The sequence below is a fragment of the Salmo salar genome, chromosome 15 (genome assembly GCF_965601325.2).
Source record: "Salmo salar chromosome 15, fSalSal1, whole genome shotgun sequence".
NCBI classification, from domain to species: Eukaryota; Metazoa; Chordata; class Actinopteri; order Salmoniformes; family Salmonidae; genus Salmo; species Salmo salar.
Genome location: NC_138305.1, coordinates 56,376,271 through 56,401,325, shown reverse-complemented (window position 1 = coordinate 56,401,325; position 25,055 = coordinate 56,376,271). Strand labels below are relative to the sequence as shown.

At 40.7% G+C, this 25,055-nt stretch overlaps 1 protein-coding gene across 1 annotated transcript; it reads left to right on the top strand.

Moving 5' to 3' along the window:
- Positions 1-3,914: 3,914 nt before the first annotated feature.
- On the top strand, positions 3,915-20,576 carry LOC106571600 (mitochondrial basic amino acids transporter-like). Its single transcript, XM_014144858.3, is given in 6 exon segments — positions 3,915-4,347; positions 7,285-7,328; positions 7,993-8,076; positions 8,772-8,979; positions 13,379-13,910; positions 13,912-20,576. Coding segments are annotated over 6 exon segments (930 nt in total). The 5' UTR covers positions 3,915-4,319; the 3' UTR covers positions 13,946-20,576.
- Positions 20,577-25,055: the final 4,479 nt, after the last annotated feature.

Here is a 25,055-nt window from a genome sequence, read left to right as displayed (position 1 = left end):
TTGCATATTTTTGTTATGCTGAAATTTGTCAGATCTTCAACCAAAACCTAATATTAGATAAAGGGAACCTGAATGAACAAATAACACAACAAACGTATTTCATTTATTTCATAAACAAAGTTATGCAACATTATGACCCTGTACAAAAAAGTAAATGCCCCCTTACACTCAATAACTGGTTGTGCCACCTTTAGCTGCAATGACTCCAACCAAACACTTCCTGATGTTGATCAGTCTCTAATGTCGCTGTGGAGAAATTTTGGCCCACTCTTCCATGTAGAACGTTTTACACTCAGCAACATTTGTGGTTTTCAAGCATGAACTGCTCGTTTCAAGTCCTGCCACAACATCTCAATTGGGATTAGGTCTGGACTTTGACTAGGCCATTCCAAAACTTCAAATGTGTTGCTTTATAGCCATTTTCATGTAGACTTGATTGTGTGTTTTGGATCGTTGTCTTTCTGTATGACGCAGCTGCGCTTCAGCTCACAGACTGATGACCTGACATTCTCCTGTAGAATTCTCTGCTACAGAGCATAATTCATGGTTTGTTCTATTAAGGCAAGTCGTCCAGTTCATGAGGCAGCAAAGCCTCCCCAAACCGTCACACTACCACCACCATGCTTGACCCTTGGTATAAGGTTATTACTGTGAAATGGAGTGTTTGGTTTTCGCCAGGCATAATGGGACACATGTCATCCAAAAAGTTATACTTTTGGCTCATATGTCCATAGAACGTTATTCCGAGAGTCATGATTATTATCCAGGTGATTCCAGGTGTTTTTAGGTTAACTTGAGTCAACTTTTTGGATGAGATGGGTCCCATTATGCATCTCTGCACCCCACACATACATTTATTTGTAAGGTCCCTCAGTCGAGCAGTGAATTTCAGAGAATAGCAGCTATTGGTAGAACACAAAAAAACAAAAAATATCCCTTTGAGAATGGTGAAGTTATTAATTACACTTTGGATGGTATATCAATACACCCAGTCACTATAAAGATACAGACATCCTTCCTTCCGAACTCAGTTCCCGGAGAGGAAGGAAACCGCTTAGGGATTTCATCATGAGGCCAATGGTAACTTTAAAACAGTTACAGAGTTTAATGGCTATGATAGGAGAAAGCTGAGGATGGATCAACAACATAGTAGTTACTCCACAATACTAACCTAATTGACAGAGTGAAAAGAAGGAAGCCTGTACTGAATACAAATATGCCAAAACATGCATCCTGTTTGCAACAAGGCACTAAAATTGGTCTGAATGCAAAGTGTTATGTTTGGGGCAAACCCAATACAACACATTACTGAGTACCACTCTCAATATGTTCAAGCATAGTGGTCGCTGCATCATGTTATGGGTATGTTTGTAATCGTTAAGGACTATGGAGTTTTTCAGGATCAAAAAATTAATGGAATAGAGCTACGCATAGGCTAAATCCTAGAGGAAATCCTGGTTCAGTCTGCTTACAACCAGACACAGGGAGATGAATTCACCTTTCAGTAGGACAATAAGGAGCATCAAACTCATCATTGTGCACTTTCACCCAGGGGCGGAAATCCCGGGGGGGACGGGGGGGACACGACCCCCCCATCCTGGGAAAAATATGATTTGTCCCCCCCAATATATCACTGAAACATAACTATGTAATTTAAATAATATTAATAATACGCAATGAAAGCAATTGTGCTGATTATACACACTTAATAGCGCGTTTTTAAGTTTCAAAAGATTGCGACCCCCCCCCCCACCCTTTGCCTCACAATGGTTTGATCCACTGCCAGTTCCTTGGGTTGGCAAGGTAACAGAGGGGTCGTGTCTACTGTCTGAAAGGCACTCAATGAACGTAACTGACGTAAGGTTAATCCAGTCAATCGCGCACACACACTAGCTGAATATGCAGAGCTAGCGCGCAAATATTAACTATTAAGCTAGCTAGTACCTATTCCATTTATGTGGCGTCTTCAAAGATGGAATCTTTGCTATCGTCAATTTATTCCAAGATCAGCATGCAGATGATGTAAGTTAGTGCTTCAAAGTCCCTGTGATAAGGTTAGCGATAAACTGAAGTCCAAACTGAACAGAACTACACTCTCTTCTACCATTGTCTTAAATATATTTAATGGTCTCGTTGCAAAAGCTAAATTGTCGCAAAGGAACTTTTATTTATTTATGTTATTTCACCTTTATTTAACCCGGGTAGCAAAGATTATAGCAAACACCACTGAAACTGAATTGGTGCTCGCTAGCTTTGCAAATTCAGCTATTGTTGGAAGCCAGCCAATATGAAACAAACTATTAAAATTAAAAAAGGTTGCAGCATATGTTGTGTAAATGGTGAACTCATACAGCTGTCAACTCGTCATTTTAATCCGTTTCACATTTGCTAGCTACCTTTTAGATCGAAGCCCAAATAGAATGATTGAAGATGATAGAAGCCCATCTCCTACTGTAAATAACCTACACACTGTGTGTGTGTGTGTGTGTGTGTGTGTAGCCAGCCAGCCAGGTAGAAAAATGGCAGAAAAATAAAAGACGGACATCAGAGTATTTTTCAATACACCAAAACGCATAGTAAGAACCCTAGTAGCCTAATATCTCAAAGACTAGTTGATAAAATGTTCATAAGAAAGAAATTAAATTCTAATGGAAATGTTTCATAATGATGTCATTAGGCAGAGCAGGCAACAGATGGCACACAGACAGCAGAGTTGGAGACAGATATGCAGGGACAGACTGGCAGAGACAGGGAGTCTCAGGTAAGTTTGTTGAGTCTTTGTTTGGCAACATTATGAAAGGTTCTCAATTTTTTTGACTTGTAAAATAGGAACATAATTGGAAAATGCCATGGATACCCCCACTCTCAACTTAAACTGGTGACTGAACTAAGATTTGTTAAAGGCAATGGTATTGCTGTTGTGATTAGTTGTGTAGTTTTGGGTACCGGTAGTTAGGAGTACGGCAAACACCTTATTTCTTTGGTTCCTCAATATACATTTACCATATTACAATGTAGGCTGTGTGTTACAGCACTACTTTTGGTGTCCCCCTCAGGAATTGCTCTTGAGAAAATTTCATGTAATTGTCCCCTCCAAAGTTGATATCAGATTTTCGCCCCTGCTTTCACCACCTCATATAATTTATTTAATCTGTAGCCTAATAAACTGCATGGCTTCCCGAGTCGTAGTGGGAGGACCACGCACCATATCATCGCGTGACTCCACGTTGACTTTGATGGTGGTTATTATATCAATATTTGTGCATTTCTCGCAAAATTCATTTTGCCGACACAAGATCCCACCATGTCGAACGAGTTGTCTGGCCACTTATCACCCTCACAGCAGTCAAGCAATACGTTCCTCCAAGAGTCGTTCGCAATCTAGTCCGGTTCCGGCAACAACTAGACCTCGTTTAAAATGTATCAAGAAGTAATCTTATTTGTATGCCAAGCAATCAACAAAAGTATATTGTTGAAAGCACACGTTTACAAGTCTCAATCACAAATGATAGCTCCAATAAGCCTTCTATGGTGAACGAAAGGCTCGTAGAATCATGTTTTACGTTCATCGTTCGCTGGTACATGTAGGGCGTCCTTACTTACTTAAATGAGTCGAAAAGATCCGAGTCAGTAAAAAGAGCCTGATTTCCCATTACTAGTATTTTCGTGCACAACCAATACGCGTTTGTGGTAAAAATCGAAAAAGAGGGATTGCGCCTTCGGGACTGTAATGTGATTGGATACGACGTTAACCCGAAGTACGGGTGTATTCATTACGGAAACCGTTTACTATTGAATAACCAAACGGAAGCAAACATAGAAAAACTAGAATATCAATTGGACAAATGCAGGTATGCCCCGCCCCGTTTTTTCCGCTTGCTTCCGCCAAAAGAAACGCTTTGCAACGTCATCGGTGTATTTAAAATGTCCAAGGTGGTAAACACTTTCAATGACATCTGTCAAAAACGTTGGTCAGACAGCTAGGACATCTCATTGAAGTCGTGTAGCTAGCTAACTATATTCTAACGGCCGCAGATATCTCAACACACACACACATATATATATATTAGCTAGCAAGTTTATATCACATTTGCCTAACTAGGGACTAGACAGAATCTTGACTTTAGCCAGCTACAGTATAACTAGCTAGGTGGTAAGCGACGTAGCTAGCTGACTAGCTACAGTAGTTAGCTGGCTTCCCGCGCTAGTTGTGCAATTTACGTGTTGCTTCAAGCTGTGTCGGTGTCAAAAAGTAGCTAATAATAGTTACTTGACAGATCACTGCACCCTGAATCGCAAACTTGTGCTGAAGACTGGTGATGGACTTTCTTGCTGGCTGCATTGGGGGTAAGTGATTTGAAACACACATCGCTTTCTAACTAACTACTAGTACTGCAGCCAATGTTGGAATGCTAACTAGCACATTCCGTGTCTGTCTGGTTAGTGGGTAAAGTAGCCGATTTAAACTCAACCCCATGATCGAGTTTAGTCGATAAGTGATGTCTGTAGCCATACCCACACCCGCTAGGCACTGCGCCACAAGCTGTCGCCTTACTGTAACTATGTCATCTAGGGGTGGGTATAATTTGTGGAACGTCCCAACAGGAATCTGTTCCAAAAAGCGTAAAGTAAAAGGTTGTCAACCAACAACGCATACAAAGTAGCAACGCATACAAACCTAGCTAATTAGCTGCCTAATAGGCATCAACTCACCACGTAGCTTATGCTTAATGTTTGTCCATAGGCAACCAGAGTGAGGAGAGACATTTTTCGGAATAAACGTGATGAGTGAAAAACGCAATGAAATAGACCACTCACTACCCGGTATCTTATTCTGCCGCTCTACAACTTTGTATGCGTTGTTTTTGGGCAACCTTGTTATTTACGAAGTTTTTGGAACAGATTCCAGTGGAACGTTCCACAAATTATACCCACCCGTCATCTAGCCATCATAACGCCTACCAATCACACATATACTTGGCCTAAAACCGAAAGTGCTATTTGATAAATGAATTCTTACATACTGTAGCTTAGACAATGTTGACATTGACATTGTGAAACTCTCGACTTGTTCACCTCACCCGGCTTACGAACATTGTGTGACGCAATCCGATTCCGTGATATCAACCACACTTCTGTTCTTGGCGGAAGTCGGCACACAAGCCTAGGAACATTATCCAAATTCTATCTAGCAATGGAAAACACGTGACATCATTATAGCTGTCTGGAACTATTCAGACAATGCATTGAAAACAATCACTTCGTGTCTTATTGTAACATCATCAGTGCGTGACTTGCACTGAACTAGGTGTCAGTACTCATTTTGGGTGCTGGTACGGTTTATATTTAGGTGCAGGAGCGCCACAATACTTTTGAGCGAATCATATTCTATAAGAGGAACAGGAGTTCAAGCAGCATAACATTTTAGGTACACAGCTCCAGTGAGCTCCTTCCCAAGTCAATCACTGAACAGCATAACTGAAATAGCTAACAATATCAATGTAAAACTTGAAGATATTGTACCCTAGCCTGCTTGCCATTTCTGTTCAGCTATTACATTCCACTCCTGTCATTTGATGTTGAATTTTAGCTAAAACGAATGTAGGCTCCAGTTAGTCTGGGTACCAGTCTGTGAGTAGTTGGTAGGCATGACAATTGTTGTAATGTAGATATATTTGGAAGTCAGGTTGGTGCAAGTCATGTTGAGTCTGTTATCTGGTGTCAGAACAAAGTAGCTCCTTATGCTATGTCAGAAAAGCTGAGTATGTGGGGTTATGGGTATTTCATAGTTACCCAAATAAGGGCTATCTGATTCCAGTGGTCTTCAATGTAGCCTTGGTACTATTCTTTTAAATTAGATTATTTTATAGGTGGTCAGATCATAAAGTAAGTGGATGGCCCTGCTCTCCAGGAAGACCATGTGTTGTTGAAAGCAAAAAGTATATTTCTTCCCTGGTGAAAGGATTTATGATGAATGACACATCTGTGGTTTCAGTTACTGCTCCATCAACAGACAAATTAAGATAGATCTACTGTAAAAAGGAGAGGCATCCACACACACTCCTCTTCACAGACCAATCACACACTCCCACTGTCTGGAATCTGCTGTGGAGTGGCTTGGTGTACTTGTGAACCCATAGGGGAGGGACCCGCATGCTCAACGTGAGTGGAATGGCAGGAAAAGCCTGACTCGACTCAGAGGGAAACTTTAGTATTATATGAAAGTGTTGGCCTATTAGTGTGACCATTTTACTCGCATATGCGCCTAAATATTTCGCTGTGCAACCTGGATTTTTTATTTATTTAGTAGCACCAGCACACCAAGAAAAATATTTTGTTGTGGTCCTAAATTTCTTTGTGTGCGCCTACATTTTTCAACTTAGGCGCACACATGCTCCTCGTAAAAAAAGGTCAGCGTAGAGCCCTGATAGGGAAAGGAATAACTTACTTTGTTACCTTATACCAGGAAGACACAAACCTTTGCATAATACTGTACCACTGCAAATTCTAAGTAGAAACAAAAAGTGAAAGAAAAGAAAGAAATAGCTAAACTTTGCAAACTTCCCAGGTACTGGTAGTTTGTTCCACTATAGCTACTGTGGAACCAAAATACCAGAGTCAGTAGTGAGAGGTCTTAAACTGGTATCTGAACAAGGGTAGGATTGGGTACTCCTAAACACCTGTTATGTAGGCTAACTTGTAGAGCAGTCATCCGGACTATTCCTGAAGAATCACGCTCTCCCCAGTGGCCTTGCCAGTTATTAGTCAGCACTTTCTAGATCATATAGCGTCACTGTCTCAGACCTGGGTTCAGATACTATTTGAATTCATTTCAAATACTTTACTGGTGCCTAATTTAGCCTGTCTGGCTTAATTGACCAATATAATCATCTCAACTGCCCATCTGGCTCGGAAAGCAGATTTCAAATACTATTTGAACCCAGGTCTGCTATTTGTTTACGGTTGCAGGTTGTTGTTGATGACGACAGGGTTTACATTTCCTTCTCAGAAGAATTGCAGCTTGTATTTTGGCACTCTGATGTGACATCCTCTATGTGAGGTGATAGCCAACATGAAAGGTATATGTTTTCAATCTCTGACCTTGTGATCTGAATAGCGGACACAGCTATTTATTTGGTTTCTGTAAGGCATGTCAAAAATGTGTAGTTTAGATTTATTCCCCCTACCAGAATACAACTTCTCAAACTGTCTGAATAGTATAGTAAGTATAGCGTTGGCTTTAGGCTATCCTGTCTATAATGGCTCTCTCGTTCTTCTCTTCAGGTGCTGCCGGAGTCTTAGTAGGACACCCTTTTGACACGGTTAAGGTAGGTTTTATTTTTTATATTTTTTTCTCCTTCTATGCAAATAAAGCTTGCAGTCACAAAGTTCAATAGAGTTGCTGCTTATCTCAGACCAACCACAAAAGCAGCAATACGGTATGGTAAGGGTAAAGGGGTGATCTCTACACTATAACAGATGCTATTTGTATGTATGTTGCTGATTTTGTACACATCCTTAGCTTACATAGGCTTAATAATTGTGGGAGATTTTCTTGTTACCTGTAACAGGGACTTTCTTCATTTCACAGAAAAAGTCTTAGTGTTAGTAGATACTACAGTGTACTGTTGTAAAGAAGTAAGTACAGCAAAGGTCAAACCATCCACCTGTCTGTCTCACTTTGACTGTCTTGGTTTTGTTGAACCACAACAAGAATAGGACCCTTCCCCATCCCCTATCAACATATAGCCTCTAGTAACTCTTTGATGTCTGACTTAATGTGGTTCACCAAGTTGTGTCAGAAAAAACATGTTTGTACACTTCATTGCAGTACATATATTTGTGTGTAATGGCATCATACTCCGTATTCCCTCCCTTTTGTTCCTATGATTTGATAGCATTATCAGAAATTGTTTGTTGGTTCAGGAGGGATGCTGATTGGCCATCCAGGTTCTATTTTACCTTTGACACAAACCTGTGTTTGTATTGCAGGTGAGACTACAGGTCCAGAATGTGGACAAGCCTCTTTACCGCGGGACCTACCACTGTTTCCAGTCCATCGTACGGCAGGAGTCAGTAAGTCCTACATACATCTTTATCATTTAGTGGAAACTGTCTCTGATTTTATATTTCAATAGGTGATTATCACCCATTTTGGCCACTCTCATATCAGCACAACACATTGAGGTATGCTCTGCTTGAGTTATTCAGAGGTTATGGCTCATTGGGTCTCTTGGCCGAAAGATGTTTTAGCATTTGTTGTGGTGTTATTGAGAGCAGTGTGTCCTGGGGGCTGATCCTGAACCTGTCTGTCAGATGAACCGGTCTGGTCTTGTGACTGAGTGGGATGCCATTGCTATGGGCCAGCTGAAATACTCAGAGGGGTGGAATAGAATAGGCACTGGTAAGGGGTATTGTTAGGAGTATTGGGGTATTGGTAGGGGTATTGGGGAATAAGTACTTTGGTTTGTTTTCTCTTATAGATGGCTTATAACAGGTGTAAAAAAAAAATAATAATAATACATTATCTGCTTCAATATTGTGGGTTCTATCAATGTAATTGTCTGCATCAGTTCGATTCCCATATTTTATTTATTTAGAATTATGTGGCTCCCTTTTCATGCTACATAAAAGTCCATAGCCTTGAACAGTCTTTTTCTAATGTCTCCACTTTTAATTTTCTTTCTCTCTACCTGCCCCATCTCGCCATCCTTCACCCTCCATCTCCCCTTCCCTTTCGCCTTCCCACCCCTTTCCTCCTCCCTACCCAGATGTTTGGGCTGTACAAAGGCATCGGCTCCCCCATGATGGGCTTAACCTTTGTCAATGCCATAGTGTTTGGAGTGCAGGGCAACACCATGCGTTACCTGGGCCATGACACCCCTATGAACCAGTTCCTGGCTGGGGCCGCAGCTGGGGCAATACAGTGTGTCATCTGCTGCCCTATGGAGTTGGCCAAGACACGCATGCAGATGCAAGGTAGGGATTACCAAAATAATGGGCTTTTACATAGAAAGAGTGGCGACAACTACCATTCTCTCCAACTGCTTAAAGGTCCAATGCAGCTGTTTTGATCTCAATATCAAATCATTTCTAGGTAACAATGAAAGTACCTTACTGTGATTGTTTTAAGTGAAAATGGTAAAAAAATTAACAAAAATAGCGTCTTAGGTAAGAGCAATTTCTCAAGCAAGGATTTAGCTAGGACTTTCTGGGAGTGGAGAGGAGAGAACTGAAAACTAGCTGTTATTGGCAGAGATGTTTGGAACTCTTTCTTATTGGCCAATACTCCATCCCACCATGAACACAAGTGTTAATCACTGTTATGGTTGGCAATAATGTCATGTGTTTTGTTTTTTGTGTTTTACTGAATAATGTGCAGTATGGTGTTTTACTTGTGTGTAAATGTGAGCTTAATTTTACTTTACTCTATAAATATCGCAAATACTAGAGTGAGGATTTTTGTTTGTGTAATGTTAGTTTCATGTATGTTTGCTCAGTATCAGAATGTTGTTATTATTAGTTGAGCCTGAATGCTACTATCGTTGCTGTTAACTAATCTAATTGTTCACTTGGACTGATAAGCCATTGGCTCTCCTCATCCTGTATTCTTTAGTATATCTGTTACTGTTAACTCCTGGCCATTAGAGGATTTGTAATGGGCGTTGATATTTTGTTACTGGTTTGTGAGCAACCGAGTAGTATTTCCACATATCTCTCTCCTATATGTAGGATGGTAACATTTGTAAGTTATTGTGAGGGTATTCATATAGTAGGCTATATACAGTACCTGTCACAAGTTTGGACACCAACTCATTCAAGGGTTTTTCTTTATTTTTACAATTTTTTACATTGTAGAAGTCGTCTTCGCTATGAAATAACAGTGAATCATGTAGTAATCAAAATGTTATTTTAGATTCTTCAAAGTAGCCACCCTTTGCCTTGATGATAGCTTTGCGCACACTTTGCATTCTCTCAACCAGCTTCATGAGGTAGTCACCTGGAATGCATTTCAATTAACAAGTGTGCCTTGTTAAAAGTACATTTGTGGAATTTCTTTCCTTTTTAATGCATTTGAGCCAATCTGTTGTGTTGTGACAAGGTAAGGGTGGTATACAGAAGATAGCCCTATTTGGGAAAAGACCAAGTCCATATTATGGCAAGAACAGCTCAAATAATCAAAGAGAAACGACAGTCCATCATTACTTTAAGACATTAAGGTCAGTCAATCTGGAAAATTCAGGACTTTGAAAGTTTCTTCAAGTGCAGTGCAAAAACCATCAAGTGCTATGGGTAAACTGGCTCTCATGAAGACCGCCACAGGAAAGGAAGACCCAGAGTTACTTCTGCTGCAGAGGATGAGTTCATTAGCTGCACCTCAGATTGCATCAACTGTTCTGAGGTGACTGTGTGAATCAGCCCTTTATGGTCAATTTGCTGCAAAGAAACCACTAAAGAACACCAATAATAAGAAGACTTGCTTGGGCCAAGAAACGTGAGCAATGGACATTAGACCGGTGGAAATCTGTCCTTTGGTCTGAAGAGTCCAAATTTGAGATTTTTGGTTCCAACTGCCATGCTTTTGTGAGACGCAGAGTAGGTGAACAGATGCCCTCCGCATGTGTGGTTCCCACCGTGAAGCATGGAGGAGGAGGTATGATGGTGTGGGGGGTGCTTTGCTGGTGACACTGATTTATTTAGAAGTCAATGCGCACTTAACCAGCATGGCTACCACAGCATTCTGCAGCGATACGCCATCCCATCTGGTTTGCGCTTAGTCCCACTATAATTTGTTTTTCAACAGGACGTGCATGGAAACCTGGTTTATGACATAACGGAAGGCTCTAAAACTGCCACTATGACATAATGGCATTAGCCGCATCTCTCTGGCCACTACGACATTCCCCGCACCTCTCTGATTCATTTGGGTTAAATGCGGAAGACACATTTTGGTTGAATGCATTGTTGTGCAGCTGACTACATATTCCCTTTCCCTAAAATGGCCGCAATGACATTCTCTTAAAGAGCCACTATGACATCATAATGACTGTCTCTAACATACCGGTATCCACTATGACATCGTACTGAATTGTTGAATGTAACAATATTCTGGTTGGTTAGGGGTTGTTTGCTGCTTGGATAAAACAGCCACAACCCTTGTAATGCTGCTGTCCTGCAGTCTCCTGAATTGTGGTTGTGGAGTAATGGGGGAAAGAAATATTGAGTGGAATTCAGTATGCCAATCAGACTTTCCAGTGCTCATTTCAACCTCTTTTATATACTGTCTCATGTCATGTGTTTATGTAACCATAATGTTTTATTGTATTCATTTTAATATTCTCATACTCATTCAGTCCTAGACTCAACCGAGGCTAAAGTTAACAACTAGCAATTGCAAATAATTTGGACTCTAGCTTTGTGGCAAGATGCAATATGTACTAGTTATGTCTGATAATCTGATAGATCATTTAAAAAGGGGAAGGAACATTTTTCAATCTCAATTTGTTTTGGTGTCCTCAATGTTCGAGTCTCTTATCTTGTGTATTTAGGTTTGCTGTTACAAAGATGAGCTTGAAAATAGAAAACTTAAAAGATGGAGACACTGATATTTTTGTAACAAACTAATGGTTGATAGACATGGTAGCCCCACTCCTTTACTTTGAACTGCAGCATTGATTTGATTTTGAACAGGTTTAAAACCAAGGCTGGTGATTTACTGCCACTTGCAGTTCTGGAATGTTTGCTCACGAGTATAATTCATTGTCTTTTCCCTTTGGATGACCTGGATGGACTCATGTGATCCTTCCTTAACCCATAGGAAGTCATACCAAGTTGACTACTTCAGTGGCGAAAGTCGTCAATGGCGCTGTCCATGCTAAAACTGGCTTTTGGGCACTAGAGTCCTCTATCGCTATATCAGTGCCACCATGATGCGACTGCTTGGCAACTCCTCAACCTTACTACTACCTGGACAATGAGACAGCTGTTTGGGCAGTACAAAAGCATCGGCTCTCCCATGATGGGCCGAACCTTCATCAACAACAGTGTTTGGAATGCGTATATTGGCATTCCATGACACCCCTATGAACCAGTTCCTGGTCGGGGTTTCACCCGGGGCCATCCAGTGTGTCATCTGCTGCCCCGTGGAGCTGGCGAAGATACTGTACCTTGTATCTGCATGAGTGTATCACCTGAATAAAGTGCTTTACTGGCCCAGATACGCATACAGATGCAAGGTATCACCATAAGAGCTTTTACGCACTAGGAAAAAAGACTACTACCATGCTCTCTGACAGCTTAAAAACAGTCTGAAGGAGAAAATGGTCATCCATTGTGCACATTTGTATGGCTAGGGTGACACCATGTTATCACCTAAGGTACCTAGGGCAGATGGAGGCTAAAGATGGTGAGAAGGAGTTCTGGAAGACATTTGGACGAGCTGTAAGAAGAGGCCTCTGGTGAAGGTGGTCTTCTGACCATACAAGATGGGCAGAGGAAGGGAGATGCTGTCTTGGTATCATAATCATCTGCGTATTTTGCTACACGATCTTTGTTAAACTGTAAAAGCTAAAGAAGAGCGCAAGAGCGTGAAGGCGAGCTGAACCAGTGTGCGTCACGAGCTACACTGCTTCCTGACCTTTTTATACTGAACTAACACTGCATTTACACAGGCAGCCCAATTGTGATTTGTTGTGGTCAAAAGATCAGAATTGGTGTGCCTGTGAAATTGAAAGTGTCATATTACCTGAAGTTGACATTTGCTTGTTGTCTATGTTCAGTGTTCTTTTTTTGGCATGTTGGAACCACATTTGACCCTTTTAAAATGAGTGGGAGATGGAGTGTGGCTGGAGTTTTAATTGCGGTTGATCGCTTCAAAACTGTTCGAGGGTAGAGAATGGTTAGCACTGAGGGGGGTTTCCATAGGAGGCGGCATCATTTGATTATAAAAGGGAGGATGATAAATTATTCCTTCTTCTTTTGGATGCTGAAGATCGGCTAGACTTGTGGTCACTGAATGGGTTAATGAGCATGAAAACAATGTAAACCATATGCCGTGGCCGTCTGTCACCAGATCTCAACCCAATTGAACACACATGGGAGATTCTGGAGGTGTGCCTGAGAGTTTTCCACCACCATCAACAAAACTCCAAATGATTGAATTTAGCATCCCTCCAATTGAGTTCCAGAAACTTGTAGAGTCTATGCCCAGTTGGATTGAATCAGTTCTCACTCATGCTGGCCCAATGCTCTAGTAAAACACTTTGTTGGTGTTTCCTTTATTTTGGCAGTTACCTGTTTATGAATGCCAAAACAGGTCAAATACTTGTTCATGAAATCTTCACCTATTAAAACTTTATTTTTCTACTGTGTTACTAAGGCACTGGGGAGAAGAAGTCCAAGAGGCAGCTGTACAAGAATTCCCTGGACTGTCTAGCACATATCTACAAGCGGGAGGGGCTGCTGGGCGTGAACCGCGGCATGGTCACCACGTTGATCCGAGAGACCCCCTGCTTTGGAGTCTACTTCCTGACCTACGACATCCTGACCCGCTCCATGGGCTGCGAGCCCGGCGACCGTTACATGATCCCCAAGCTGCTATTTGCCGGTGGGATGTCTGGGGTCACCTGCTGGCTGTCCACCTATCCTGTGGACGTGATTAAGTCCCGCCTCCAGGCGGACGGGGTGGGCGGAGTCTACCAGTACAGCAGCATCGCTGACTGTGTGCGGCAGAGTGTGAAGAGGGAGGGGCTCATAGTGTTCACGAGAGGTCTCACCTCCACCCTGCTCAGGGCGTTTCCCGTCAACGCTGTCACCTTTGCCACAGTCACTCTGGTGCTGATGTACGCACGGGGGGTGGAGGAGGGGCCCAAGGACAGTGAACCCGCGACCCCCGTCACAGCTCACCACACAGCTGCAGCAGCAGGCCCAAGCCACCAGCCTGTGACCTGAGTCTGGAGGTGTTACACCCACTTGAGCTGCTCTACTGTGGGGTGGGGGAGGGAGGGAAACCCATAGGGCCAAATACACTTTGAATCTGAGTATGGAAGTACACAGACTCCTGATTCAGCTGTATGTATATCTATAGATATGCAGTGTCTCCACTTGACTTGTAAATATAATTTACTCAAAGCACTGATATCATTGGAAGATGAGATAAGGAAAGAAAATGGAATGTAGTGAGACAGATGTTGAACCCAAAACTTGATATGCCCCTAATATTTCTTCCAAAAACCAAAAGTTATATTTAGGTCGCTGGTACTAACTGTTTACGACCACAAGTCCACTAAGTAGGACTGTAATCCAATCAAATGTTATGTGTCACATACTTTGTAGACAACAGGTGAAATGCTTACTTACGGGTCCTTTCCCAACAATGCAGAGTTAAAGATAAGATATATTTTTTAAATAAAGAATGAAAATAGGGAAATGGGGAATAAATACACAGTAAATAAGAATAATGATTCAAAATAACATGGCAGTATACAAACGATGTGCAGGGGTACTAGGTAATTGAGGTACAGTTGAAGTCGGAAGTTTACATACACCTTAGCCAAATACATCTAAACTCAGTTTCACAATTCCTGACAATTTAATCCTAGTAAAAATTAGGATCACCACTTTATTTTAAGAATGTGACATGTCAGAATAAAAGTAACGATGGTCATTATGGCCAAACAGTTTTATTTTTGTTTCATCAGACCAGAGGACATTTCTCCAAAAAGTACGATATTTGTCCCCATGTGCAGTTTCAAACCGTAGTCTGGCTTTTTTATGGCAGTATTGGAGCTGTGGCTTCTTCCTTGCTGAGCGGCCTTTCAGGTTATGTCGATATAGGACTAGTTTTACTGTGGATATAGATACTTTTCTACCCGTTTCCTCCAGCATCTTCACAAGGTCCTTTGCTGCTGTTCTGGGATTGATTTGCACTTTTCGCACCAAAGTACGTTCATCTCTAGGAGACAGAAGGCGTCTCCTTCCTGAGCGTTATGACGGCTACATGGTCCCATGGTGTTTATACTTGCGTACTATTGTTTGTACAGATGAACGTGGTACCTTCAGGCGTTTGGAAATTGCTCCCAAGGATGAACCAGACTTGTGGAGGTCTACAATTTTTTTCTGAGGTCTTGGCTGATTTGTTTTGATTTTCCCATGATGTCAAGCAAAGAGGCACTGAGTTTGAAGGTAGGCCTTGAAATACATCCACAGGTGCACCTCCAGTTGACTCAAATGATGTCAATTAGCCTAACAGAAGCTTCTAAAGCCATGGCATCATTTTCTGGAATTTTCCAAGCTGTTTAAAGGCACAGTCAACTTAGTGTATGTAAACTTCTGACCCACTGGAATTGTGATACAGTGAATTAATCTGTCTGTAAACAATTGTTGGAAAAATTAAATGTGTCATGCACAAAGTAGATGTCCTAACCAACTTGCCAAAACTATAGTTTGTTAACAAGAAATTTGTGGAGGGGTTGTAAAACGAGTTTTAATGACTCCAACCTAAGTGTATGTAAACTTCCGACTTCAACTGTAGCTATGTAGTGTACATATAGATAGGGGTAAAGTGACAAGGCCTCAGGATAGATAATATACAATAGTAGCAGCAGCGTGTGTGTTCGTTTTTAACTATACTTGTGGGCACCAGAACTTCCCTCAAGAAAAGTAAACTAACAAAAAATGTACCAAGTGGGGACCAACAAAATGTCCCCAGAAGGTCAAATGCTATTTCTAGGGGGTTTAGCGTTAAAAGTTAGTGTTAGGGTTAGGAGCTAGGGTTAGGTTTTCGGGTTAGGTTTAGGGGTTAGCAAGAACAGTATTTTGAATTGGACTGAATTGTGTGTCCCCACATGGTTAGTTGTACATGACTGTGTGGGGCTCCTGTGTTGCGTGTCAGCGTGGTGAATGTGGTGTTGCCTACCTTCACCACCTGGGGGAGGCCCATCAGGAAGTCCAGGATCCAGTTGCAGAGGGAAAGGGGGATACCTAGTCAGTTGTACAACTGAAATGTCTCTTCCATATTTAACCAAACCCCTCTGAATCAGAGGACGTGTTCAGTTCCAGGGACCTTAGCTTAGTGCCCTCGAAGCTCATCACTATGGTGTTGAACGCTGAGCTGTAGTTAATGAACAGCATTCTCACGTAGGTGCTCCTTTTGTCGAAGTGGGAAAGTACAGTGTGGAGTGCAATAGAGATTGTTTCATCCATGGATCTGTTTGGACGTCATGCGATTTGGAGTGGGTCCTGGGTGTCTGGGATGATGGTAGTGATGTGAGCCATGACCAGCATTTCATGGTTACATATGTGAGTACTACGGGGTGATAGTCATTTAAACATGTTACCTTGGCTTTCTTGGGCACAGGAATATGGTGGTCTGCTTGAAACATGTACTCAACCGTTCAAAAGTTTGGGGTCACTTAGAAATATCCTTGTTTTTTTAAAGAAAAGCAAAAAAAAGATCCATTAAAATAACATCAAATTGGCACCTCACAAGTCCTCAACTGGCAGCTTCAATAAATAGTACCTGCAAAACACCAGTCACAACGTCAACAGTGAAGAGGCGACTTCGGGATGCTGGCCTTCTAGGCAGAGTTCCTCTATCCAGTGTCTGTTCTTTTGCCCTGTTCTTCTTTTCATCATGTTTTATTTTTATTGGCCAGTCTGAGATATGGCTATTTCTTTGCATCTCTGCCTAGAAGGCCATCATCCCGGAGTCACCTCTTCACTGTTGACCTTGAGACTGGTGTTTTGTGGGTACTATTTAATGAAGCTGCCAGTTGAGAACTTGTGAGGCGTCTGTTTCTCAAACTAGACACTAATGTACTTGTCCTCTTGCTCACTTGTGCACCGGGGCCTCCCACTCCTCTTTCTATCCTGGTTAGAGCCAGTTTGTTCTGTTCTGTGACGGGAGTAGTACACAGCGTTGTACAAGATCTTCAGTTTCTTGGCAATTTCTCGCATGGAATAGCCTTAATTTCTCAGAACAAGAATAGACTGACAAGTTTCAGAAGAAAGTCCTTTGATTCTGGCCATTTTTGAGCCTGTAATCGAACCCACAAATGCTGATGCTCCAGATACTCAACTAGTCTAAAGTCCAGTTTTATTGCTTCTTTGATTCAGAACAACAGTTTTCAGCTGTGCTAACATAAATGCAAGGTTTTTCTAATGATAAAATAGCCTTTTAAAATGATCAACTTGGATTAGCTAACACCAACGTGCCATTGGAACACAGGAGTGATGGTTGCTGATAATGGCCTCTGTACGCATGTAGATATTATTAAAAATCAGCCGTTTCCAGCTACAATAGTCATTTACAACATTAAATGTCTACACTATTTCTTATCAATTTGATGTTATTTTAATTGTCAATAAATTTGATTTTCTTTCAAAAACAAGGACATTTCCAAGTGACTCAACTTTTGAACTGTAGTGTAGGTATTACGGACTGGATCAGGGAGAGGTAGAAAGTGTCAGTGAAGAAGACACTTGCCAGCTGCTCAGCAGATGCTCTTGCATTGTTCAGTGTGGTTGCTTGCCTCAAAAGCGAGCATAGAAGGCATTTGGCTCGTCTGGTAGGCTCGTGTCACTGGGCAGCTCGTGATTGGGTTTCTTTTTGTATTCTGTGATAGTTTGCAAGCCTTGCCACATCCGACGAACGTAAGAGCCGGTTTAGTAAGATTCGATCTTAGTCCTGTATTGACACTTTGCCTGTTTGATGGTTCATCGGAAGACGTAGCGGGACTTCTTATAAGTGTCCGGATTAGTGTCCCGCTCCTTGAAAGCAGAAGCTTTAGCTCAGTGCGGATGTTGCCTGTAATCTATGGCTTCTGGTTGGGATATGTATGTACGGTCACTGTGGGGACGACGTATTCGATGCACTTATTAATGAAGCTGGTGACTGATGTGGTCAATGCCATCGAATGAATTTCGGAACATATTCCATTCTGTGCTAGCAAAACGGTGATGTAGCATATCATCCACTTCATCGGACCACTTCCAATTGAGCGTGTCGATGGTACTTCCAGTTTGAGTTTTTGCTTGTAAGCAGGAATCAGGAAGATGGTTATGGTCAGATTTGCCAAATGGAAGGCGATGGAGAGAGTTGTATGCTTCTGTGTGTGGAGTGAAGGCGGTCGGGAGTTTTCCCCCTCTAGTTGCCGGTGGTGTAAAAATACTTTAAAGTACTAAAGTATTTTTTGGTTATCTGTACTTTATATTTTTGACAAATTTTACTCTTACTTCACTAATGAAAATAATGTACTTTTCACTCCTTACATTTTCCCTGGCACCCAAAAGTACTCGTCACATTTTGAATGCTTAGCAGGACAGGAAAAGTGTCTAATTTACGCACATCCCTGGTTATCCCTACTGCCTATTATCTGGCAGATTCACTAAACAGAAATACTTTGTAAAACAAAAAAATCGTGCTGTCTGGTTTGCTTAATAAGGAATTTGAAATTATTTATACTTTTAATTTTGATACTTAAGTATATTTTAGCTATTTAAACTTACCTTTGATACTAAAGTACATTTAAAACCAAATACTTTTAGACTTTTACTCAAGTAGAATTTTACTGGGTGACTTTCACTTGAGTCATTTTCTTAAGGTGTCTTTACTTATACTCAAGTATGACAATTGGGTACTTTTTCCACCACTTCTAGTTGCATAGGTGACATGCTGGTAGAAATTAGTTAACTTATTTCAGTTTTCTTGCATTAAAATCAGCGGCCACTAGGAGCGCTGCCTCTGAGCATTTTCTTGTTGGCTTATGACCCTAATATAGCTCGTTGAGTGCGGTCTTATTGCCAGGATCGGTTTGTGGTGGTAAATAGCCAGCTATGAAAAATACTACAGCTTATCATGAGGTATTGTAACTCAGGCATGCAGAATCTCGAGACTTCCTTAATATTAGAAATTGCGCACCAGCTAGTTGTTAAAGGTCTGGTTATGCAGTTTATCCTTGTATAGCTCTGTCCTCCTTGCACAGTAGCTATTCAGTAGTCTACTTTGGCCTCTAAGTAGACTATGTAGAGTAGTAGTTGAACTGAAGCACTTCTCATGTCTGAGCTGAAACACAACATACAGAATACTGTACCTGAGGGATATCTGAAGGAAAGCCCAAGATGTGATGTTTTGTTTGAAAAATAAATGAGTTGGTAATAATTTGATATCTTATTGTATGTTTTGTTTTTAGATGGGATTTGTTTTGTCTGATGTTATACTTGTGTATAAATGTGAGATTAATTATTTTTGTTTTTATAGCTGTGATTGGCAAAATTTCTCTGTAAAAATACTGCAAATGCTGGAGTGAGGATTTTTGTATGTGTAGCTTTATGCATGTTTGGTCAGTATCAGATCTTTTATTAGTTGAGCCTGAATGTTACTGCCATTGCTGTTACCTAATCTAGTTGTTTCTTGGACTGATAACCAATTGGCTCTCCTCATCCTGTGTTCTTTAGTGTATCTGTTACTGTTAACTCCTGGCCATTTAGAGGGTTTGTAATTGGGTGTCAATGTCTCTTTTTTTTTTTTTACTGGTTTGTGAGCAACTGAGTAGTATTTCCACAGATTGGCAGATTTCTCTCCTATGTATGATAGGAACATTTGTATGTTGTTCTTGAATGAGGGTATTCATATAGTAGGCTATACACATCTATGGACCTATGATAGCCTTGATACACAATATCCATGTGTCTGTAAGGGGTTATGTAAAGTTGCAAAAATGTCAACCTGTTTTTGATTTGTCATTATGGGGTATAGATTTGATAAGAGGGGGAAGAAACTATTTAATCTTTTTTAGAATAAGGCTGTAACGTAACAAAATGTTGAAAAAGTCAAGGGGTCAGAATACTTTCCAAATGTACTGAATTGTTGAATGTAGCAATGTTTTCCCACAAAATGCGCTCTGACTTTTACCAGGAGGATAATAAACATGTACTATAGACCTGTAAAGACCAGAGCTGCTATTCTATGCATTTTGGTTGGTTAGGGGTTATTTGCTGCTTGGATAAAACAGCCACAACTCTTATAATACTGCTGTCCTGCAGTCTACTGAATTGGGATTATGGTTGGGGGGGGGAATATTCCTGAGTGACATTGTTTGCCAATCAGATTTGCCAGTGCTAATTGTTCCTTTAACCTATTTTCTGTTCATTTTAACCTATTGTGTGCTTAATTTCAATGTTCTCATATTCCTTCAGTCCTAGACATAACCGAGGCTAAAGTTAACAGACAATTACAAATCATTTAGACTAGCTTTGTGGGAAGATGCAATATGTACAAGTTCTATCTGATAGCTCATTTAAAAAGGGAAAATGTAAATATAAAACCTATATTTTTCAGTTGTGGTGTCTTCAATATTTGTTTTGAAGGTCTCTCTCTTGTGAAGTTTGCTGTTACGAACTCAAAAGATGGGGACACTGATATTTTTGTAACAAACTAATGAAGCTTAGCCAGCGTTGGTTCATCGAGGTGACTTGTAGAAAATGCAAAAATCAAATGATAAAACAAGTGTTTCATTTTCATACTGCATCTTACTAACTAGTAGCAATGCAACAATAAACATATTGTCCTCCATGAATGATGCGGCACCCTTCCTTGGACCAATTGAGATATTGTATGTGACTAACACGTTTCTGTTAATTACTATAGCTCCCAACTTGGGCCAATCAGTCATTTTGTAAATGCCAGATCTCTATGGCAAGACGCATCATTCACCCAAGTTCCGTCAAAATCGTGCCAGTGCTTTATGCAGATATCGCATGTGATGAAGTACGGACGCAGACAGATCCACAGTCCCCTACCTGATTTCATTGCTGGGGACAGTGTTACAGTTCCAGACTGGTCTCAGACTAGATGTAACATAGTAAACTTAAATCCGGGACACTCACATTTAGTATGTTATGTTTGGAATGGTTAGATAGGATACTTAAGTCAAAAACGAGAACGTCAAGCAACCCAAAGGTTGCGTGTTCGGACAACTTAATTGTTAGTTAATTAGAAATTTTGCGACTACTTAGTAGTTTTCAGTTACTTTTCAACTAATTTGCATGTTAGCTAACCCTTCCCCTAACCTTAACCCTAACCCCTTGCCTAGCTAATGTTAGCAAAAGCCACCTAGCTAATGTTAGCGAGCTAGCTAACGTTAGCCACCTAGCTAGAATTCGTAACATATACGTTTTGCTATTTCGTAACATAAATCGTGATGGACATTTCATATGATATGTATTAATTTGTGTATGTAACATCATACTAAACTGGGCTGGCATTATGTGTGAGCCCTAGGGGGGCTGGCCTGCCCTACACTACCACCTTGCCCATCCAAATAAAATAGATAATTTATTTGACCAAGACGTGGGTTGACAAAGGCGCATCAATCTCAGATAAAGCATCTGAGCGAGTGAAACGGCGTTCCTCTGTCTCCGTATGTGTAGACCATGTATCTGCTGCTGTCTGACCAAAATAATTATGGCATTTCATACTTTTTCTGACCAGACAGCATCAAATACTATACATGGTCTACAGGCTGGCGCTGTTTTTCTCACTAGTTTCAGCAGTGAGGAAGATGTGAAGCGAGAGGGCTCACTCCAATCTGTCCTAAATAAGTCCAATGTGTTTGTGTACATAATATGCAGACCTAAGCTTGTTGCCTGCATTCCCGCCTTTAAGACAACGACTCGAATTGTTAGGGCAGAGGCATGAGCATCTCATTATATACAGATCTGTTTTCAGCCACTTGCAAATTAGAAAGAAAGGTTGGCAAGTGCACAGTGCTCTGTTCGAATGCTGGCTTCCCCTAAAGTGAATGTATGTTTTGCTAAAATTCTATAATTACTCCTCTAAATAAAATCATTCAAAATACTTTACCAGAGAGCTTGACTTAGCCACAGACGATCATTCGCTCATTATTTTTTAAATAGCTGTAGATTGTTTCAAATCACAAGTGCAGAGGCTTATGCCCATTTGGGAAGCCAGCAACTTGTGCAGTGTGTGTGGCAATATGCCTAGCTGATTATTGAGTTGCGGCTGTCAGTGAAAAGCATCTAAAACGTGTGAAGATAATGTGTCTTGAGATTCCCGGTCGGAATATTATCGCTTTTTTACGAGAAATGGCATAAAAATTGATTTTAAACAGCGGTTGACATGCTTCGAAGTACGGTAATGGAATATTTAGAATTTTTTTGTCACGAAATGCGCCGTGCTCGTTCACCCTTCTTTACCCTTTCGGATAGTGTCTTGAACGCACGAACAAAACGCCGCTGTTTGGATAACTATGGATTATTTGGGACCAAACCAACATTTGTTATTGAAGTAGAAGTCCTGGGAGTGCATTCTGACGAAGAACACCAAAGGTAATCAAACTTTTCTAATAGTAAATCGGAGTTTGGTGAAGGCTAAACTTGCTGGGTGTCTAAATAGCTAGCCCTGTGATGCCGGGCTATCTACTTAGAATATTGCAAAATGTACTTTCACCGAAAAGCTATTTTAAAATCGGACATAGAGTGCATAGAGGAGTTCTGTATCTATAATTCTTAAAATAATTATGCTTTTTTTGTGAACGTTTTATCGTGAGTAATTTAGTAAAATGTTAGCGAATTCCCCGGAAGTTTGCGGGGGGTATGCTAGTTCTGAACGTCACATGCTAATGTAAAAAGCTGGTTTTTGATATAAATATGAACTTGATTGAACAAAACATGCATGTATTGTATAACATAATGTCCTAGGGTTGTCATTGATGAAGATCAAAGGTTAGTGCTGCATTTAGCTGTCTTCTGGGTTTTTGTGACATTATATGCTAGCTTGTTATGTGCGCTGTTTAAAATCAATTTTTATGTGATTTTTCTCGTAAAATAGCGATAATATTCCGACCGGGAGACGTAGTTTTCGTTCAAAGACTGAAAATGTAAAATGGACTCTTCACGTGCGCCCGTTTCATTGTTCTCAGATCGACCACTATCCAAATGCGCTACTGTTTTTCAGCCAGGGACTGCAGAGTCATCATTCAACATTCTGGCGCCTTCTGAGAGCCTATGGGAGCCTTAGAAAGTGTCACGTTACAGCAGAGATCCTCTGTTTTCAATAAAGAGGCTAAAGAAGGACAAGAAATGGTCAGAGAGGGCACTTCCTGTTTGGAATCTTCAGGTTTTGGCCTGCCATATGAGTTCTGTTATACTCACAGACACCATTCAAACAGTTTTAGAAACTTGAGTGTTTTCTATCCAAAGCTAATAATTATATGCATATTCTCGTTTCTGGGCAGGAGTAATAATCAGATTAAATCGGGTACGTTTTTTTATCCGGCCATGAAAATACTGCCCCCTATCATAAACAGGTTAACCACGTGATAATGTTTTCATTTCTCTTAAATAGTATTATCGAAATGAAACTGTTCCACGAAATTGCGCATATAAAAATAATCATAACTGGCACGGAGATGGTAGGATAAATTGTAAGCTTCCCCAAACTTGTGACTCACGAGCTGCCTATGGTCTTTATTATAAACTGGGTGGTTCGAGCCCTGAATGCTGATTGGCTGACCGCTGTGGTATATCAGACCGTATACCACGGATATGACAAAAGTAATTTTTACTGCTCTAATTACATTGGTAACCAGTTTATAATAGCAATAAGGCACCTTGGGGGTTTGTGGTATGTGGCCAATATACCACGGCTAAGCGCTGTATCCAGGCACTCTGCGTTGCGTCGCACTATGAACAGCCCTTAGCCGTGGTATATTGGCCATATTCCACACCCCTCAGGCACCCATAAAAAAAAAAGTGGTAGGTCCCGTGAAAAAAAACAGCCCACTTATAGAAATCAAAAGCTTGTGCAAATGACTCGTTCTGGCGACTTCCCTGAAGCTGAATGGATTGTTTATGTACAGAATAATACGAAATGCTATGAGACCAGGTTGGAAATAAGCATCCCTGTAAAATAGTAACTATGGATACTGCATTGAGATTTGAATGTGTTATTCATATCAATACCAAACTTAGTGCAGACACCCGTTCGACATATCGTGCTGCAGCCCAGAGCTCCTCAGCTCACTTGATCCACCAACCTCAGCCTCCCAGTGACTTGGATTACAGACACGCGCCACCATGCCCGGTGAGAAACTCAGCTGGACATAAAGGTAATAAAGTGAGTAAGTATCCCAGTCTGTAGCGTTATTTCGAAGAATGGGTGTAGGCTACAGTCCTTTGTAATGTCAATGGAAATAACTAAAACCTTTAACTACATTTGATTAGTTTTTCAATGAAAGTCGGAATAGATAACAGAATCTCTGACGGTCATTTGTTGATGTTTCTAGAAGACAAAAGTAGTCTAGCCTGGGCCTATCAGTGCTGCTGGCTAGGTTGTAAAAAAATGATTCAGGTAAATTATGTATGCTTTACCATACATTGTGGAAGTGTAAAGTAAAAACACCTGTAACTAACAGTTTAAAATATTGTATTTTTATTAGTTAAAAAATATATTTTAAAACAGTAAGATTCAATAAAATACTTAGCAGATTTTAAATTACCAGAATACTTTTTCTAAGGCAAATGTAAAAAGATACGAAAAGATGAGAATACAACTATGAAGTCACCTTCAAGCACACTGTGTGCTATCATAGATTCACATCAGCTGTAAAAAAAAAAAAAAAAAAAAATTTGAACATGTATAATGTCCTCTGTTACTTAATAATGTCCACAGACAGTTTGAACATGTATAGTCCAGCACAGGGAGAAGAGTAAGAAACAAGGGGTCATTCCTCCAGGACCAGGCTGAAGCTCAATACCAGATGCTTCTGCTATACAGACAACAAAACAACACATGGTTCCTCCTGGTTGTGTAAACGATGACTGTGGCAACCATGATGGTCAGTGCCATAAAGAGCATGATGTGACTGATGGGCAACTCAACAACATTGCCGGTACCTGGACAATGAGACAGTGATTAAACAAAATTACATAGCAGCCACTAGAGGTTGCTGAAGATCAATATCCATTAACCAAAAACCTACAAATCTCTGTTTATATTGCTTCATCACAGAAGCTTTATTATTCAGTAAAGATTT